The 21,665-nt window shown below is 41.3% G+C and overlaps 1 protein-coding gene across 1 annotated transcript in view; it reads right to left on the minus strand.

Moving 5' to 3' along the window:
• Positions 1 to 4,392: 4,392 nt before the first annotated feature.
• The window catches only part of man1a2 (mannosidase, alpha, class 1A, member 2), a 100,034-nt gene continuing 82,761 nt past the window's right edge, over positions 4,393 to 21,665 (minus strand). Inside the window, 6 exon segments of the mRNA XM_063888042.1 lie at positions 4,393 to 7,897; positions 10,287 to 10,365; positions 10,368 to 10,401; positions 16,630 to 16,802; positions 18,795 to 19,014; positions 19,993 to 20,108. Coding sequence (XP_063744112.1) covers positions 7,762 to 7,897; positions 10,287 to 10,365; positions 10,368 to 10,401; positions 16,630 to 16,802; positions 18,795 to 19,014; positions 19,993 to 20,108 — 758 coding nt within the window. The 3' untranslated portion in view covers positions 4,393 to 7,761.

The raw sequence follows: 21,665 nt of genomic DNA on the forward strand, positions 1-21,665 counted from the left end.
GTGTGTGTGTGTGTGTGTGTGTGTGAGGTGTTGTTATTTAAGTTGTTTGTGCCAAGCCATCTGTTTCCTGGCTGTGAAAATATCCAGTATGTATGGAAGTGTGACCTCTGGCACACACACGCACACGCACACGCACACACACACACACACACACACACACACACACTCTCTGAGCGTTATCATGATGCTCTTGTTTAGGGATGAACAACACAGCGGTGCATGGCGCAATCTACCTGAACCATGTGTGTGTGTGTGTGTGTGTACATGTAGCTGGAGCTCTGCCACCTGCCTCTCTCAGGCGCCGTGCCATCTGAGAAGTGACTCAGTGTGTGCAGGCCACGGATGGGTAAGCCATTAACACATTGAACACACACTGGGACACACAAACACAATTCATTTGCATGTTCCTGTGTGCGTGCATGTACTGCTCACACACACACACACACACACACACACACACACACACACACACACACACACACACACACACACACACACACACACACACACACACACACACACACACACACACACACACACACACACACACACACACACACACACACACACACACACACACACACACACACACACACCATTAAAGGTTCCACTACGTTTGCCCATGAAAACATGTGCTAATATTTTCAGATGACTCACAGGCGGACAGTTAAAAGCCCGGCGCTTCCTCTGACATCATTCACTTGGTGGTTATCGGAGCCCCCCCCCCCCCCCCCCCCCCCGCCAACACCCCCCACGCTTTAACGCAGTCAACAGTTCCTTCGTCTTCCCTCCTGTCCTTAAAGGGGATTCATGTTGCACTGCAGCGTCCATTCCCAAAGAACTCCTCATGTGAATTGGGGAGTAACGGCTTACATGTAACGGGATTAAAGAGGCCCTATCGTGCTTTTTCTGCAACGTGTCAAACCTTAACACAGACACGTAACACGTAACATCACTACGTAACATCACTACGTAACACTCGTGCTTGTGTTGGCTAGTTCTCCAACACATTGTACGTGATAGGCTAAGGGGCGGGACATGATTAAGCTGTTCACTAATCACAACAGAGCCAGCTAACCAATCAGAGCAGACTGGGCTCTGGTTTCAGACAGAGGGTGAAAAGCACAGGGAGTATGAGAAAAATAAAGAGCTTTTTGAACATTAACTCACCGTTGGAACACAACAAACAAATAGGAACCTAAAATTGGGCATCTGCAGGGTCAGGACCTTCTGCTATCACATTTTCGTCCAGGCTTTTTGGGGAGAGTCGTCGCCACATGACCCCCTCTCCACTTTCAGAGCTGCTGGTCATTGTGTTCCTGTTCTGCCTCCATGTAAACTGTTCAGCTAATCCAGGATTATTTAACCTCTCTCTTCCTCTCGTCTCCTTTGTGTCCAGACATACTGAACCCGTTCACTGTCAGCTGCGGCAGGGCCAAATAAAACAAGACTTTGAGCAATTTTATAAACAGAGCAGCTGTAAAATGTCTGGAAATCTGCCTCAGAGCAAACATGCGAGGACCAGAGAGGACGCTGAGGCATGATCGCAAACATGTCTGTGAAAACAAAAGCACAGTTTGAGCTATTAACGTCACAGCTGTCATTGAGGGTATAAATAAAAGGAAGCTTATTATTAGAGAGGAACTACTGGTGACATAACAAGGGGGACATTTCCCGAGACTGACTGAAACGCTGTGGGTTTTTTGTTTTGGTTGTGATGTAAGTGTTAAACGCTATTAAGTGGAGGTACAACGTAAGGTGCTTCTGCGGAACTTTGGGATTTTAGTATTCTGCACACATTAACCTCTATAACACTCTACAGAAAAGGGAAAAGCCCAAAAAGCATATAGGGCCCCTTTAAGATGCATTATTGTGAATTATAAGGTGTTTTTTGTCGTCTTTATCCACTTTACTGCAAACGATAAAACCCCCCTAACACACTGAACTAATGAGCAATATTTAGTGCATGATAAGCACAAATGTCCAACTCATCATTGATGTGATGTGTAATAACAGCTTTTAAAACACACACACACACACACACACACACACGGTGATCTTTACAACAGGAAGCAGATGTTCACTTTCCCTCTGTCTGTCTCAGAAACACAAAGCCAAAAGTGACCTCAACTGAAAACACAAGAGTTCAACTCACAAAACAGAAACACAACTTAGGAGCGAGTTCAAAGACAGATACTGGAGTACAAGCTACAAATATTAGCTATCAGGTTTTAAATAAACAGAAACAAGTCATCTGTAAACATATGTTGATCATATCAGTCTGGGAACTTTCATTTTTATGACCCAGAAGGAAGAGTTGAAGCCTCATTCCCAAATAAAAACAACAAGATTTTTAGACCGTGACAAACATCTGTCTGACATAAAAGGCACATGTTTTTTAATTCTGTGCTTTGACTTTTATAATGTTGTGGAGATTGTTTTACCAGTAAGTCAGTTTAGACTCCTGGAAGGGAAACACAATGTTGCTGCTGCTTGGGATAGAGATGATTGGTGGAAGAAGTACTCTCCGATAATGCTAATCAGTGTTTGAGCTTCAACTTGAAGGAAGTGTGTGTGTGTGTGTGTGTGTGTTGTTCACATTTTTGGATGTATCTATGCCAGCATCCTGGAGTGATTCAACAGCAGTAGTAACACAATTGTTTTTTTACACATGTCTAAACACATAGAGCGTGGCAGTGTTTAATAAAGGGGTTTAAGTGGTGAACATGTAGATTTGATTTTTATGGAGCTGTTGTTTACATATAATACGCATGAAAAGTTCAGAGGAAACTCCTTCCTCACAGTCAGACTCCACAATCAAGTATCCTCATGTAAAAACAACCTGCACTTAAAGGGGTATTGTATTATGTGCCTCCGCTGTCTCTATGCTTTAATGTTCAGAAAGCTCTTTATTTTCTCATACTGCCTGTGCTGCAGCACCTCTTTTCACCCTCTGTCTGAAACCAGAGCCCAGTCTGCCCTGATTGGTTAGCTGGCCGGCTCTGTTGTGATTGACCAACCACTTAGAGATGTCCCGCCCCTTAGCTTATCATGTACAATGCGTTGGAGTGCTAGCCAATAGAAGCGTGAGTGTTGCATTGTGATGTCACTTTACAGAAATTAACAAAGGAGTTAAATGGAGGCATTTCAGGCAGGCAGGGGGGGGGGGGGGGTTCTGCAGACCATTACATGCACAGAAACCTATGAAAAAACAGTCAGTGAGCGACAACTAAAGATGAAGGATTCAAACCATGGATGCTGAAACAGGGTGAAAAGAGGTGCTGCAGCACAGGCAGTATGAGAAAAATAAAGAGCTTTCTGAACATTCATACATGGAGACATGTCCCAGGAGAAGCACAAAATACAAATATGAAGCTGAAAAAGAGCAGAAGATGTCCCTTTAAAATGAAAAGGCTCTGACTAGCAAACATCAGTCAGCTGATCACACACCTTATGATTCAAGCATACAACTACCAGTGATGAAGCAGCTGTGAGGGTTTTCTCTGAGCTAAATGCTAGCATACCAACACTCTGATGAGCACATGTTCAACATGTTTGTCTGTCCATCCTCCCCCATCATCATCATCATACAGCTGAGGCTGATGGGAAAGTCATCAGTTCTTCAGAATCACAAGAACATGCTGTACTCAGGCCCCCTTTGTTTCATACACTATCGTCCCTTAATATGATTACTATTCACATGAACTGTAATCCATCTTCTTCTTAATTTAGTTTGTTTTAAATGTCTCAAATCTCAATGGTGCTATTCTGCACGTTACACTTTACCATATGGCCCTTGTTATTATTACACCTTCAGTAACTAAATATTCTATTCTGCCTGTCTGTATATGTTGTGTTTAAATCTGTGTGTACTACCATGTTATATGTTGTGTGCCAACTTTTACTTGCACATTTGGAGTATGGGTTAACGTCATTTCAATCATCTGTGTGATTACTTGTACTAACTGATGGTCTGATCGACAGTAAAGTTCTTTCATTCAAATGTTTTTATGAATTTGAACATGTGAAGTGTCTTTGAGTACCATCTATAATAGAATGCATTAATAGTGTAATTATAGTTTTGTTTCATACCCGCTTTTTTCTTCACGTCCTTTGGTCTAAAGTCATACATTTAGCCTAATTTTGTACTGCATGAGTTTGTGTTTTGAACAAAGTTCTGAATGAACCAATAAATAAAAGTAATCAGATCATTACAGACTCACACATTTCATGGCAACGCTTCAATATTTGTCGACTGGAACAAAGTGGTGGACCGATACTCCGGGAAACCCTTGGCTGAAACATATAGAATAAAATAGTAAAGAGCAAATAATAAATAAAAACAAGAGTGTGTTTCACAGTAAAACCACAGAACATACTCTTCGTTTCGGATCACTTTTCATAACATCTTTATTGAATTTGTGTCTCAGTTTTAAACATATTTACAGATAGTTTAATAGTTGTTTTTTTTAGTTCAGTAAAAATACAAATACAGAACACTCAATTTGTCAAAATCATTGCTGCTCAGGTTACCCAGGTTACCGCCCGGGCTCCCCCCCCCGTGTCGGATGAAGGTGGTGATGATGAGGATACTGACTGTACTGCATTAATGGACTGCCACCAGAGAGAGGGTGCAGGGTGGAGGGGGGAGGTAAACGTACGGAGGGAGAAGCAGGTTGTATGTGCAGAGAAATACCCTGTATGTACATTGACCGATGTTGCAGATGAGCTATGGTTTCATTAGACTTTAAATAAAAAAAGCTTAGGGCGACTGCTGTTCGACTCCACGAAATGGATTAATTAAATATAAACTAAGTGTCATATCGTCTTGAACGGTGGAAGAGCTTTGGGTAGAGTTGATCGGCCTCAAGTCCTAAAAAAATGTTTAATATTGAGACCTTTTTTCTAAAATATCTGTAACTTCTTCCGGACAGAGGTTGTTGGATCTTTGAAATATGAGGCAGGGATTATGTTACGTTACCATTGTTGATGAATCATTTTTGTACATTCTCTAAATCTATCCGATCCCATGAAAAGAGCGAAACCAACGATGTGTACGCTTTGAAAAGCTTTTTGGAGGAAATAGGAAAATGTTACAGAAAATCCTGGCCAAAATTAATCAATCATTCAAATGAATCCTTGTTTTTTTATTTCCATTTGCACCATATCGTTTTTATTCTGCACACAACTATACTTTAATGACAGCTGCTTTTGTCAGGAGTGGAGTTCAGAATATAGTAAGCTGCAAGTAAATCAGCCTTTTGATACGTTTTAGAAACCGCTAGTCATGTGACTGTGAGGTTTCATTATTTCTTTGTGGCGGCAACTTCATTTTTACTCCGTCACATTTCTGCATCTATCTCCACGGCAGAGGGCCTCCGACGCTCGTGCAAACCGAAATATAATAAGAAACGTGGTTCATATTAAAAACAACACAAAGCAAAGGAAGAGAAAGAGCACAGTGTTGGCCAAGGCGTCACACATCTGAAAAAATAAGGCTTGAAAAGAATCTCTCAGACACACACACACACACACACACACACACACACACACACACACACACACACAGTAGTTGTTAAAATGTTTGTTTTTTAAGAACAAAACATACTTGTTGTATCCCTACAAACACGGATCAGAAAAAAAGAAGAATGCAATTTAAGCATTTTGTAGATGGAGGATGAAGTTTTTGGAGGTTGGACTGAAATTCTGACCTTTGTAAAGTACATTTGTTCACCATTGGGTGAGTTATCTTTAATGCTGAGTCATGCCTTTACTCAAGATCTCGTCCTCCCCTCTGTTGACATTTCTCTCCCTCCTGGTAACCTTTCTTGTGATATCTTTTGTGCCATTGTTAAAGCAGCAGCTGCTGTCACACTGTAAGAAATATAACCTTCATTAAAACATTATATTTCCTATCTTTAAAAAGCTGAAATATTTCCACACGAGTCCCAGATCAAAATGATCTTTCTTTAATGTTTAAGTTGCTAAATTTGAGTGGGATTAAAACTGGAGCATTTATATGAACAGTTGTGATATTTTTCAGTGTTTTATTTGAGCATGAAATTCTCCCCGTGTGTTTTACAATCAGCGTTCAGTAAATCTGTTGGCACTGTTCCACAGTTGTTTTGGTTGTGTAAAATGTCATAATTAGACTGTATCATCTATTATCTGAGCAGCTCTAGCAGTAAACTCCTCGCGCTGCTTCAGAGAAAGTTGCGTGTCGGGAGAGATAACTGGAGCGAGCCAGGTCTGGAGATTTTGACCTTTTTGATGATATGATGAAGGGGACAAAAAAAAGGTGACTTCAATCTGTACAGTAATTATTAGTCCTGATTATTGACTGAACAATTAACACAAAGGAGGACACGTTTGCAGCTTTATAATGTCAATGTAACAGGTGATATATTACAGAAGTTTTATCCCAAGCTGTTCTGTGATTTAGAGATTATCTAAAACTTGGACGTTTTACTCTTATTTGGAAACCCTTCGACACAAAGTCTCAAGAGCTTTTATATGTTTTGGAGAATAAAGGTTAACATGGAGGAGAGAGGATAAGGCATGAAAAGCAAAGAGAAAATCTAATCAGGATTTAGAAAACTATAGTGCATACAACTAACAGTAAGCTGGTCCAACTGGTGATATATGGAGCGACTGTTGCATGATGGGAGCTCAGCAGGGAGACTTCATTTGTTCAGCTCTTTCAGTGCTACACTTCTATGTTCCTCTTCTTCATAGTCTTCCCATACAAAGTGCACAAATCAATGATTTACAGCAGAGGTTATCTTAACCACACACACACACACACCCACACACACACTCATACAAAAGTATTACTGGATCCTTAAAAAATGAGTAATGAAAAGGCAAGAAATAAGAGAACAAATTGAGGGATAAAATGGAGAGGAACTCTTGTATGGTCGGGAAAAAGGTGGAGGAAAATGAAAATGTAGCAGCCAGTGGCGTTTATATCTGAGAGGGGAACTGGAAAGATGTCGAGGTGTAGAGTGAAGAAGATGGAGAAGCCTGCTGCTGTCCAGGTGGAGCGACTGTTCACTTACAATGGTCCACTGTTCTGAAAAAGGAGGATTAGAGGAGTAAAAGGAGGAGGAGACACAACCTGCCCTCGCACTGATGATGTGACGAGCGGCTAATAGTTCCAGGTCAAAGTCCATCTGATGAAGATTAAACAGGAAGTGGAGTAATCGGAGGGGTTCAGGGAGAAGCGAAGGGCTTTCATTCAACCCTGTGTCCCCATGTGTCCAAACAAAAAAACACACATCAACAGACCCTGTAAAGTCCTCGACTTAGTCTGCCTGGAGAAAAGAAACACACCTCCATCAGTACAGTGTCAAACTGACTGTCATCCTTCACAGAAAGTCCATAATGCACTCAGCTCGAGTCTGCATGGGAGTAGAGTTCGGTCACTAAAAATAATAACAGACAAAACTAAATCGAGCCTTTTTTGGAGCTCGTTCCTTCAGGGTCAGTTCAAGCCAGTCGCGAGGCTGAGCAGCAAAAACGCCGTCTTTCTGAGAAGACAGAGAGAGTCAAAGAGTAAAACACAGAAGAAGAGAGGGACGTCCTCTCAGGAGTCTCTCCGTCCGTCTCCTCTGGTTGATGTCTGCAGTCCAGAAGCGGGTGAGAGTCCGTAGAGCTGAATGTTTGTCCAGTGTTGGTGGGTTGGTTTTTAGTACAGACAGGTGGGCGTCCAGGTGGCGCCCCCCCGATGCCGCTGAGGAGAAAAAACACGGTCCTTCGCGTTTACCGCTGAGACGGCTCGCTGCCAGGCAGAGTGATGTTGCCCAGGTGCAGGACAGGGAGCGGGTGAGCCTCCGTGTTGAAAACCCAACTCTCAAACGGCATCAGGTCGTCGCTGGAGAACAGCAGGTACAGATACCTGAGGGGAGAGGGGAGGGGAGGTGGGGGTAGAAAGAGAAGAAGAAGGAGGAAAATGACATCAACGCAGGTTCAAGTACAGAAAACACTACGAGACAAAATCCTGACTTTGAAGCTTAATATGTATTAACATGAATGGTGTATTTAGCTATTGCTGTTAAAGCTGGGGTACCTTTAAGCTTAAACTGCTTCCACTCAGAACATGTTCTACTTCTATATTATTTGTTCACTTTATTTCTTTAATATTTATTTCCTTATTCAGACTTCTGGTTTGAAAGCAGTTTGTTTACGTTTCGTCACAGAGGACACACTGCTTCACCGGGGTATTCCCACCTTCCCACCTTTTTTAATGAATGTGATAAAAGCTGAAGGGACTTTTGAAACGTGTTGGACAGTCCACAACTGTAACTGAGGAAATATGTACTTTTAAAGGGTATTTCACAAAAACTAAAAGTGTGAAAAAGCGAAACGTTTTACCGAGCGACAAAGAAAAAGTTGGTTTGTGTGCAACATGAATTTCATTGTGTTACAATTTAGTGTGAAAGGTTGGCTGGTGGCTCATCAAGATCACACTAGTAACCACCAGGGCGACTGCGGCTGCGACAGTCATCATGTTGATGTATCCTAGGGCAAGATACTTAACCCCCGAGTGTGTGTGAATGTTAGTTTCCAAGATGAATTGGCACTGATCTGTTTGAACGAGGTGTGAAAAGCGTGAATGACTTGTAGTATGTTCAAGATAAACCTGATAAAGAGCTATTGAAGTACAGTCCATCTACCATCCCTTTGACACGGTGTGCCATGTTGTTTTAGACCTAGGAGCTACACAAAACGTTGGTCTATGCAATGCCTATGCCCATACAGTCTGGACTATTGTGACAAACAGGTGGAACTTGATATTTTTGCATAATAAATCATATGTTTTAATAAACTGTAGACATAAGTTTTCTATCCCCTCATTTAAATTCTTTATGAAACCTAATCAACGTACAAACTAATCAGACCAACACACACACAGCGATGGAGTAATTCAGTTTCACACAACAGGTGTTTGGATGCTACGTCTTTGTGCAGATCAGTGTGGCTGGCAGCCAATCAGGAGGAGCCTGCTGCCGTAAAGCTTTGATGTGATTGGCCGGCAGCCAGTGAGGGGAAAAAAAACAGAGCAGAAAGACTCCAAAGGCTGCAAAACATCGAAGCACCCAAATGTCATCGTCTCTGGGAGTTAGCAGCCGGTGTGTCGCGTGACCTTTGCCGACTTATACACAGCATACATCTTTTCCTGGTGTTTGGGGATTTGTGGGGTTTATTTCAGAGTTTAGCTTTAAAGGGCTGAGCTTCCTGCTAACATTAAAACCCAGTTTGCTCTGATTTATGATAAGGTTTGTCATTTGACAGTAACAACCAGTGACAGAAGAAGTACTCAGAATTTTAACTCAAGCAAAAGTCCTGCATTTAAAATCGGATTAAGTAAAAATACAAAAGTATTGGCATCAAAAAATACTTACCAAAAGGACATGGTATGCTTTATATGCAGTACTGTGTTCATCACAGCCGGTAAAGATGGAGGTGATTAAAATGACTAGCTATTCTGCGGCTGGATATCTTGACCAACAACTGAATGTGTATTTATCAGTTAATTATATTTAGTTTGAGCTAATAATCTGAATCTGTAAAGTAACAGCTGGAAATTATCTGTCCTGGAGGAACTACCCCTGCCAGCAGAGGGAGGCAGAGAGCCACATTAAAGGGTCACTGATGCTGCTGCATTTCAAAACACCAGAGTAGCCATAAGACTGTAATACATGCTTTTACTAGCCCTGCACATCTTCAGCCTTTTCAAAAATACTGCAGGTAGTAATGGATAAGAAGGAGCAGCCACAAGGAGATTGACACAATTAAACACCAATTATAAACTGATATCTTTGCTAAAACAGCTTAAATATATTTGGCTGTGCTGTAAAGAGATGCATCTACTGCTCTTCTGTTGGATTCCTGACAGAGCAGCTGCTGAACGAGTGTTGGGTTTTAAACTGCTGGTCTTATCGGTAAGAAATCACATTAAACACTTTTAAAAACATCTGGATATTTGGTCTGAGGCTTGACTTTTTTAAGTGATAAATGATTGGTTGGTTGAACGTCTATGGCTGACATGCTGCTGCTTTTATCTTTGCAAAACAATTCATCTTATTCTTTGTTCTTTAAATCAAAAAATGAGCGAGTAATTGAATCAATCAATTATTAATTACTTCCAGTCGGCCCACCCATCACATCATTGCATTCTTCAAAAAACAAAAGTGATTCATTAACTATAACAAGTACGGATGAATCAAAGATCAGGTTAATTAATCTTCTGAGTAATTATTGAGTGTTTTGAAGCGTTGGCTTACTTTAGCGTCTCGGCCAGGAAGAAGCTCTGCTGCACGTCGTCGTAGGTCGGGTTGGAGGAGTAGACGTCCTTCACCCCGAGAAACCTCCACTCACTCTGCAGTACTTATCGATGGCCTGGAGGAGACAAGGAGGGAGGGAAGGAAGGGAGAGGAGATGAAGAAGGAAAGGGGACAAATGAAGAAAGGAAAATAGGAATTAAGGCAGAAATATGGAGAGAAAGGGAATGAAAGAAAGAGGATGAAGAAGAACATTGGGGTAGAAATGAACAGGAATACATAAAGGAAACAGAAGGAGGGAATGAGGGGGGGGGGGGATTACATGGATAATACAAAAACAAGGAGAGGTAAAAGGAAAGGGGCGGAGAAGTTGTGGGAGGGAGGGGTGGGATAAAGAGAACATTTTCAATAAGCTTACTAAAGCACGCTTTAATTCATTTCTTTGCTTGTGACAGATTAGAGCGAGTCCTGGGGAGACCCACACAGGAAACGGCAGCTGCAGCAGAAGAAGATGATCACATATTGTCTCACATATTGTCTCACATATACAGTTCTTTTATCTTATTTTTATATCTGTAATTGGACAATTGTCCTTGAACCTCTTATGTCTATATAAGTATCTTTATTCCATTTAATTGTAGTTTATGTTGTCTTACTTTAAACTGTTTGGTTTGTACACGAATATCTCTTATTTAGGATCCGTCATGAAACCCAATTCAACCCAGGAGAAACAAAAACAGTATTGATTCTGAAAGTGTTCACACCGTATTATAGAGTGTACCGTATTACATACCTTAGCCTTCACTGTGATATTTACCTTTTTGCATGTCACGTTCATACCTCACTATTTAATCTTATACAAATGTTAATATTTTAGTCTCAGTACTTGCACTCAGAGGTTGTCTTTTGTATTCACCCAGCTGAGAAAACAACATGTATTTGAAGCCACATTCAGAGTGAGGTTGAATCAGATGTATTTAGATGTCAGATGATGTTTTGGATTTTCTTTAAACCCTAACAAAAAGACACATGGTGACCGGTCTCTTCGGGACACATTTAAACCACTTTAGTATGTGCTTTGAATTGTGATTTAAATCCCCTCTCTCTGTTGTATTCACTTTGGCTTTCCAGGCTTTATCTCCGATCCACCACACACACACACACACACGACAGATGTAACAGATGTTTCGACGACAACAAAAACAGCAAACATGGAGGGAAGCCAGCCGGTCAGATAACATCAGAACCTCGTTCATTTCACTGCGACGTGTAAAAACATCAGGAATAACAACACGATGATCACAAGTCCTCTGCATGTTGCATTTAATATCAAACAGCTATCAGCCCTTCAAATACACGATGTAGACATAACTGTAATGCTTATGATTTGCACTTTTCAGGATTTAGCACCTACCTACTCATCGTGTGCAGATTTTGTAACACCTCAACAATCAAATCCCTTTTTTCCAGATCACACTTCAGTAATTGTGCTTTTTATTTCCCCAAAAGTGTGACACTTCAGTGCGTGGGAGACTGTCATCACATATAACGGCGCTGTGCCCCACTGAGCACTCTCCTGATGCCCTATCGACTGCATTTTGAGCCCCATTTTTCCCAGAGTGGAGTAAAAGTGTTGAAAACAAGTCTCATTTGTGAGCACGTGCTTCTCCCCTCGACACACATGATTCAGCTAAAGGCTCATCAAAAAGGCAGCAGTGTTCCAGCTGGTGAAACCGACTGCTCGCCATTGCCCGTGTGCTCTATTGATTTGCAATGAGGACTTGTTACAGTGAAATTGGCGCCTGCGTAAAAATTCTGGCAGCATTACCCTCCTGCTTACACCTTATTGACTTCCACTACCAACGTGTAATGTGATTGAAAGAATTATCTCTGTCCTTGTCTCTCAGTGTCACACACACACACGCACACACACACACACACACACACACACACACACACACACACACACACACACACACACCTTCTCCCTGCATGCCGTCCTCAATTGACCGTTTGGCTGTCAGCAGATTTTTGTGACCAGGAGTTCAGACAGTAAAGCCTGTTATTCACAGATTGCTGCGCCCAACGTGGGTTTGCCATTCTGGATCCAAACTGCAACTGCCTGTGCAACACATACACACGCACTATAATATCAAGCTAAGTGTACCCATCATTATGTCTAAGTGCTTGAAAGACACATAAACAGGAAGTCGTTGCACTTGAAGAAATTGTCAACTACCCTTCAAATCTCAAGTATATATCCAGTATAACTCTACCTATAAATGTAGATCACACACACACACACACACACACACACACACACACACACACACACACACACACACACACACACACACACACACACACACACACACACACACACACACACACACACACACACACACACACACACACACACACACACACACACACACACACACACACACACACACACACACACACAGCTAATGGCTGCCGTGAAAAGAAGCGTAACAAAAGGTTTAGCGTAGCAGATAGATACAGCTGGAGTTCAGGGAGTGTGTAAGTGTGTGTGTGGGCGTTGGGGGGGATGGGTGAGCTTTGGGGCAATCGTACAGAGAGGATCGCAGGTGTTGGTGAGGAGTGTGTGTATGCAATGCGGATAAGGAGACCAATAGATGAGTAGGATGCTGAGCCTCGTGTGAGGATGCAGAGCCTCAGGTGGTGTGTGCGAGACAGCTACAGAGTGTGTGTGTGTGTGTGTGAAAGAAACATGAAGAGACATACAACGAAACAGGAAAGGAAAACATTTTTGGAGATGGAAAAAATGCAAAAGAGAGAGGGAAACAAAACAGAAAGCAAGTATGAAATGAGTCGGGTTGGAGAAATGATGTCTTAGATGGCCCAAATCTGAACTGTATGCTCATACTAGGAAGGTTTTCAGTGTGTAGTGTGTGCAAACTGGTATCATTCTGTTAAACAATGGTTAAATATGTTCAGTAACTGGACAAAAAAAGTCATATTTCTATGTTTAATATGCTGGAAATGTTTTCTTCCCAGTGAAAAATCCTCAATGATCCTGATTGCCTGATGCATATTCAAAAAATGCACTTTAGAAATCCACTTCTGCTCCTGTTTTTGTGTGTAAACCACAAAGGACCGGTGGTGTTTAATGACAAGTAATGACTCTTTTATCCTGAGGTTCTTCAAAACAGAAAATGCTGGATTAGCAAACAATAATGGTTCAGGATTTTTAAATTGCAGCAAAAAATGACTTTCATGCTGGGAAGAAAATCAGTGCCGGTATCAGCTAATAATAGCACAACACTGTGTGTGTCTTTGAAATTATACTTAGCTGAATGGAGAAAAATACTGTATTTTAGCCTATAAAACTAAATAAAACACCCTATTATTTAAGACAAAAACAAACACCTGCAACATGTTATATCCGCAGCAAATTAAGGTGCTTTTTAAAATCTTTTCAGCTAAATTATAAATAATAACGAGATTTAAAGACAGCATGTCAGACACTAGCTTTTTCTTTGTGTTACCATAAAAACTTTCCTTAAACTTAGACACTTCTGAATGTTAAATATGCTGAAAGGATCAAAACAACACATAGGGTCTGTCATCTTTACTACCATGCATGTATAGAAGCAGTATTAAATAATGCACGAGAGGCAGAGGAGCCCTTCAGCAGCAGCTCTCTTTAGTGTCACTCAGAACAAACACACACCATGAACACACAGCGGAAATGCCTTTGCTTTCAACATGAGTGTGAGCGCACTTACTCCCACTCAGGAAAACAAAGGGAGATAGTTTCATGCTTCAAAGTGGAGGAAAAATAGGTGACAAGAAGATTGGCAGGAGAAAAAGGAGAGTCTGGAAAGAGTGGGTGAGAAGGAGGACAGATAATATAAGAAGAGCCGGCCGGTGGAGACGCGTCGACGGCTGAGCTCTTTAATCCTCTGTCAGGAGGATCTCATTTCTGTTCTACTCTCACACAGATCTTTTATTAATGCACAAAAGGAGAAGAAGAAATGACTAATATCACCTGAAGGACTCACATGTTTCCAAAGCGAAAAGAAGGAGAAGAAGAAGAATTAGGAGAAGAAGAAGGAGAAGGAGAAGAAGAAGAAGAAGGAGAAGGAGAAGAAGAAGAAGAAGAAGAAGAAGAAGAAGAAGGAGAAGGAGAAGGAGAAGGAGAAGGAGAAGGAGAAGGAGAAGGAGAAGAAGGAGAAGGAGAAGGAGAAGGAGAAGGAGAAGGAGAAGGAGAAGGAGAAGGAGAAGGAGAAGAAGAAGAAGAAGAAGGAGAAGGAGAAGGAGAAGAAGAAGGTTCTCTATAACATGCTTTACTGCAAGGTCAACATCTGGGTGATTATTGAAGACACTGCTAGATATCTGCCAAGCTAGAAATCACTTCAAAAGGCAGGATAAGTAATGGTAAAGCCTTATAGTTTCATTTCATGGTGGAAAACCGTTGGTTGATAGGTTGAAATAAAGTATAAAGCCTGTGAGATTCTCTCTCTCTTCAGACAAACATCCAGACCAAGTATTCTGTCTCTTATAGGGTTGCACAACAATGTAATATTTAACTTCAACAGCAGTGTCTGTGTTTCTCTTCTGTTGTATTCTCATTACCTGGGTGTTAAAGGTATTGGATCACTGACCACGGCACCGACAGATTTGTTTTCCTTAGTTTTTGCTAAGGATTTCTGAGATATGCACTAATTATTTTTTCAAAACTCAGAAGATGTCTAAAACAACTCCCTGCCACAGGATGTCATAGGCATGTGGAAAACGGCATAAAAAAAACACACAATATTTTTGGTAGAGACAAATGAAGACTCTCATTCATGCACAGTCTGACGCTCTGACTCATAAGTCGGTGTTGAATCACTGTTTTGAGCAAAACATACCTTCACTTTCCAAATAAATAGATATATATTTAAGAGCTTTGACTTTTACCAATCTCAAGCCACTCAAATTACTAAATCTACGAGGAGACTAAAGCACATGTTTAAGGGTGCAACTAATGTTTCTCACATTAGAGAGCTCAGACCTGCCACCAGCGCTTAAATAATATCTAACTTCATCTCTGACTTTTAAAATGCTCTCATATGTCTAAGTGCCGCCAACATCAGCCAAAGCTTCTCTTTGCCACCCCATACATCTTCTAGTAATCAGCACACACTCTATGTTTCAGACCTCATGTACAAATGATATCGATACTGTAGAGTAGAACTTTGGCAGCCAAACATGAAATTCCCGAGCTCTCACACCGAACACGAAGACTTGAGAGGGAATGGCATTGCAGCGCGTAATGAGGAAGACACTCATGGTGCACGGTCCGAGAGAAACAGAGAGTCAAAACACACTGTAAAGTACTGTGAAAGTGAGCAAGACACTTATTGTTTGTGACACTTCTATTAATGCCGTTACAGTACCGGTACCTGGAGTGGCCAAAAAGAACAAAGAGAGCAGCCATCCTTTATCTCTTTTATATACCAAATAAAACTTCAGCAAAGGAGCTCTGATTTGATAAAACCGGCTCCATATTAGATTTATCGAGAAGCTGCTCCAAATGTTTCCTTGCCCTTTTGAAACATGTATACATAAAGGAGTTTTAACTCTGCTGAAATGATGTCGTACCACATCGAACATGTCCTCACTTTTAAACACTCATATCAAATGAATGCATGTTTTCCATTCCCATTTTCTATGTCAGGATGACCCAGACCTTGTGGAATCTGAAGCAGTTCAGTCCAACCTTCATTGAAAAGTTGGCAGCCCTGAGGAAGCTACTTTTGATAAGTAAGAACATTTAATAATAAATAAATACAGAATGAGTTGATTAATCGGAGCTGGAGAAAATGGATTTAGGAATCACCCAATATGTTTGACAACACGGTTAAAGATGAGAAAAGCCTTTTTTAAAGCTGCCTTCATTTCTTAATGTTAAAGCTGCCATTTAGCAGGACTCATTCACCCTGCTGTGATTCATTGCTCACAGGTTGATTTTGCACCATTATTAAGCACCTTTTCCCTCAACTAAACGTTGCTCTCTCTCCTGTCAGGCTGTGTTTCTCAGAGCATTGGAGCAGAGCTTATGATTCATGTAGTGAACTTCTCGCTCAGACTTTCCCTTTTTCCCCGCTGTACTCCATTTAACAAATGCCAGCGACTGTGAGTGCTTAAGCTCCTTTTCTTCTGGGAGTCTTAAAACTATTCCTGTTTTGTGCTTCAAAGCAAATCCTTCAGATGTCTCACCAGAGTCACATTGTGCAGTATACATTCAGATTTGAAAAATGATGGGTTTAATCACGACTTAGCAGCTTTAGATTATAAACACATGTTTGTTATTTACCTGCGCTGCCTCCCAGCCCCACTGCCGGTATTTGGGATCGTGGGTGAACCTCCACATGTACCAGTACGTCTCGATGACCTCCGGCCGCAGGATATAGTATTTCTCGTTCTGCCGCACGGCCACCGCCTCCAGGCCGCTGTCGAACTTAAAGGCCTCCGGGCCCAGCTTCAACACTAGAGGGAAGAAGAAGAAGAAAGTGGATGTGGAGAAGAAGAGAGGTGGAGGGAATAATGGAGGACAAGAACAGAAAGGAGAAGAAACAATAAATGGAGGTTAGATTGAGAGGGAAATAACCAAAAAAAAGAGCAAAATTAAGAATAGGAAAGAAGAAAGGAGTGAAGGGAAGTTGATAAGGAAAGTAAAGAAGTTAAATTGAAACAAGGAAAGGAGATAAGGAACAGAAAGATAGGAGGAAAGGAAAAGGAGGACAATTAATTGGAAAGCCAGGGATAAAGTTAGTAAGGTAAAACAGGGAGAATGATGAATAGAGAAAAGAGGGAGAGGAGATAAATATTATCTTTTGCTGATATGATTAGTGTGTGTGTGTGTGTGTGTGTGTGTGTGTGTGTGTGTGTGTGTGTGTGTGTGTGTGTAATAAGGCAATTAAATCCTCCCACCCTCTGCTTTTACTGTATTTTCATCTTTTTACAACCACTGTTTTCTGGCAATTAAGTGTGATGGGCATTACGGCTGTGAAAAATTACTGAGAGGAAGGTGATGACAGGAACGTCTTTGAGAGGATTAAGTTACACCGACACACACACACACACACACACACACACACACAAACACCGACACACACACAAACACACACTTAATGGTTTCTGTGAATGACTGCTCATTAGGACCCAACAGGCCGCGTTCAGACAGCCTCACCGTTTTTATCAAACACTCTGCCGCCTATAACAGAAATGTCTCTCTCTTTTACCCCCCCCGCCCTTCCTCCCTCCCTCCCTCTCTCACGCTCTCTCTCCATCTTCATTTGTTTCCACGGCAACCTCTCCTCTTTCTCAGTGCAACCTCACGATTTCTGACTACACACACACACAATCATGACGCAGGACACACACACACACACACACACACACACACACACACACACACACACACACACACACACACACACACACACACACACACACACACACACACACACACACACACACACACACACACACACACACACACACACACACACACACACACACACACACACACACACACACACACACACACACACACGTTTATTTGCTGACGACTATTGAGCCTCATGGGGAAAACATCCAAGCAGGCATTCAAAGGGTCTACCTTGAATGGAGGATATTCTTATGCGTTCAGAAATTGTAATAAAAGCCGATATTTTCTTTAAAAATCGTGACAAATCTACCGACACTAAAATACAATAGCATCCCGTCGGATTTACTGCGCTTTAGGTGTTTTTTTTGCCCGTGATCCTACAGTAGATACATCACTGCAGCTGCTCTATTGATCACTTGTGTTGTTTTATCAAACTGAATAAATGAAGTGAAAAGGAAAGTCTTGTCTGGTAATAATAATGGCTTAAGCAGGAGAAAAAACACACCGTTATTAAACGTAAGAAACACAAGGTTATTTCCGGAGTGATGCAGGAATGAGTCTTAAACCCGGAAATGAGTTAGCATTTTACCACCCACGCATTCCCTTGTTAGAAAGTCAACATCTATTTGAGTTACTTGTTGGTCGGGTGTCTGAATTAAGGTCTATTTTTAAGACAAAATGAGGTAATTTTCACTTTTTGTTCCACAACGTAAACACATGAGTGAATACCCCACTTGTGAATGTTTAAATCTTCAGCTACTCAACAGTGGTGTTAATATGTGGAGATTATTCTGCTGAAGTAGTATCACATAAATGTATTCGCCACATATATTTTCTGCATTATTCCAATTAAGAAATCCAATTGGCTTTGTGATGCTAACTTTGGGGTCACCTAGAGTAACGCTTCATCCCTGCTCTTTCACTCTGTATATTTTATATTATATTTATTGTTTCATACCTTACACACTTAATGTCTATAAAATATCCTGCTTTATATTTGTTTATATTTTATGTACATTTTTAGTCCGTTATTATTATTATTATTATCATCATCATCATCATCCATCCGTCCGTGTGTGCCTCCTCACCTGTCCTGTCGTAGGACTCGTGGCAGGTGTGTGCGATCTCCGCTCCCAGCTGCAGGTAGTGTCCGGCTTTATCGTCAGGCGAGCCGTCGGCGCCCAAAGCAAACATACCACCGGCAAAGCACGCCAGGTGGCCCATCTTCCTCTCCAGGTGTCCGTTCTTCCACTCTCCGATGAACGTCAGACCGCCGTTGGATTTGCGAATCAGGTGCCGCTCGATAGCCTTCAGGAAGGTGTGTGTGTGTGTGTGTGTTTTATGGGGTTAAGTTGAGCGAATGCAGCAGTGACATTGAGAGAAGGTGTATGTGGGTGTTGGGGGGGGTCAAACAGAAGAAAAACAGGACAGGAGTGGTGAGTGCAGGATTTAAAATGCAGACACATCCCTCGGGCTCTGCAGCATCTGCTCGGCTCGCTCGCTGACAGATTTAATGATTGACAGACACATCTTCATCCGACACTCAACATCTGCCCTCCGCTGAATGCACCCTCACTTTACTTTACTCTCTGTTGTCGTGACGCTCTGAACACTGAGGAGGGAGGGATTCATAGTGGCTGCTTTTATTGCTTAAAAGTGTCAGAAATGAATCAGGAGCTTCAAATCTGGTGGCTTTGAGGTAAAAGTAGCAGGGCTTGGTTTACCATCTCTAAATCTTTTTATCCTTTTAATAAAAATGATAAATGCCTGTCCTCTTTGGATCTGTCTTCTGCCATATGCATATCTGTTGCTATCTGTATGTTCAGTTGCCGTTTTGATGAGCGTACATCTGTTGTGCACCAGCTGTGAACCAAAAACTCCTTTGGGACAATAATATCTGAATACATATTTTACAAAACGAAGCATTCAGCGTGAAATTAGATGTCGTCTGTATTCTAACATGTGTGTGTGGCATCGTTTCCTGAAGTACATTTGATTTGCTCCTGTGTTGTTCTGACAGGAGTGAAAGGTAATTAAAAAACGAGTTTGTTTTCACTGTGATAGTTTATCTCTTTCTGCAGGAGTGTTTTGAAGTAGTGGTTTTATGCAGAGCTGCGAGAACAAATGGATGCAAATGTTGTCTTCTAATGAAAAACATTAGGAGCGGCGCAAAGAAAGTGATGAGTTTCTTTAAATATATAAATAAATGATGTGGTTTTTCCTGAGATTAATGTGTCTCTGTTTCGACTTCTGTAGAAATAACTGTACAACATCTTTCAAATATACCTCAATGGCATCATCGTAGGTTTTGCGGGCTTCTGTATCGGTCTTGTCTGACATGAGCCAAGCCTTCAGCAGGTACTCGTAGAAACTGTCCCCAAGTCCTCCAACTGAGGTGTGATCTGGAGAGAGAGGAAAGAGGATAAAAGGTTAAAAGGTGCAGAGTGGAGTAACATGAAAGCTAGAGGGAATGATTCGTTCTTCATATTTGCCTGAACGTCATTGGCAGAGGGCGCCATATGGCATCAAAAGCATCTATCCACAGCCCGGGTCGTTACTGTGCTTTCTAAAAAAACAATATATTGGCAGCGGTTTCACTTCTCATTTCCAGTTTTTGTTTCCAGTTTCCCTGGTGTGCTCACATTTCCGTGTCCCCAAACGTACTCATGAAAGTTTACTCAGCTTTTCACGGCTGTCTGAGTCGGCCGGACGCCCCAGAGGGAGAGAGAGAGGGGATGGGAAACAGCCAACACTGTGTCTGACCGGACTATGAAACAACAGATTATTTCCAGAGGGAGTTTGGAGCCCACTTGATATAACTCTTTAATGACACCTTGATCTATATCTATGGGATTTTCGCCGACCTATAAAATGGATTTGCAGATGAGCAAGAGCAAGAGCTTTTAAAGTTCACAAATAAAAGAAAGTGATTCTTCTTTCTATGTTTGTATACTTCTTTTTTATATTGGGGGCATTAGGAAAGAAAATACATTTTTTGCACCTAAGATTTGCTTTTGAATTACATTATAAATATTAACAAATCTATTTTCTAAATTGCTTTTATGATCATTTTGGCTTAGAGAATGGGAGTTAAAACAATTAAAAAATATACAAACATCTCAAAATAGAAATAGGAGTAATCCAGCATTAGAGAGTAAAAAGAATATATACAGACAAACAAAGAAAGAATACTCTGCATACTCTTTATGCACAATAGACCATTTCGAAATCGAAGATGTTGAATTGTATTAATGGAAACATTCCTGATTGTCTCGCGGTATACTGATCTCAAATTTCTAGCTGGGGAAGAAAATATGGCTGAGATTAATATTACCATAATAATCATAGGACTTAAGGTAACATCTCTTCAGCTCTATATGATCATATCTGATGCTTTGTTTACTACCTAAAGATCTTCCTCTCTGTATGTGATTTACATACCTGAAGGTAAAATGGAGGGATACGCTAAGGAAGACGAAAGAAGCGATGAATTATTCAAACCTCACAAACAACCTTGAGTAATTACTGAGGGCAGAGCATAGAGGAGACATTGAGAGACAGCCTGTCACTATTTCTACTCGCAAATTAGTAGTAGTAAGTTGAAATTATCTTAAGCCTGAGCGAAAAGGTCATTTAGGAGAGCCAATCAAAAAGTTCCTAGGACAATATGTGTGTGTGTGTGTGTGTGTGTGTGTGTGTGTGTGTGTGTGTGTGTACATTTTTTAAGGACTCGCATCACTGTCATGTTTACATCTTTTATGCAGAGTGTATCCAACATCCGCAGCACAAAAGCACTCAGAATGATGCAGACTGAAAAAATAATCCTCCTGATCCAAACACGACTCTCTTCTACCCTGGAAACAACCTGCAGACCGAGATGAATGCTTGTATATTTTATAATCATCCTGAGCGGCATCTGGCAGGTCACCAGTCCACTCCTGGTGGCTCTGCTCCATGCC

This window comes from Eleginops maclovinus, chromosome 7 (assembly GCF_036324505.1).
Source record: "Eleginops maclovinus isolate JMC-PN-2008 ecotype Puerto Natales chromosome 7, JC_Emac_rtc_rv5, whole genome shotgun sequence".
NCBI lineage: Eukaryota > Metazoa > Chordata > Actinopteri > Perciformes > Eleginopidae > Eleginops > Eleginops maclovinus.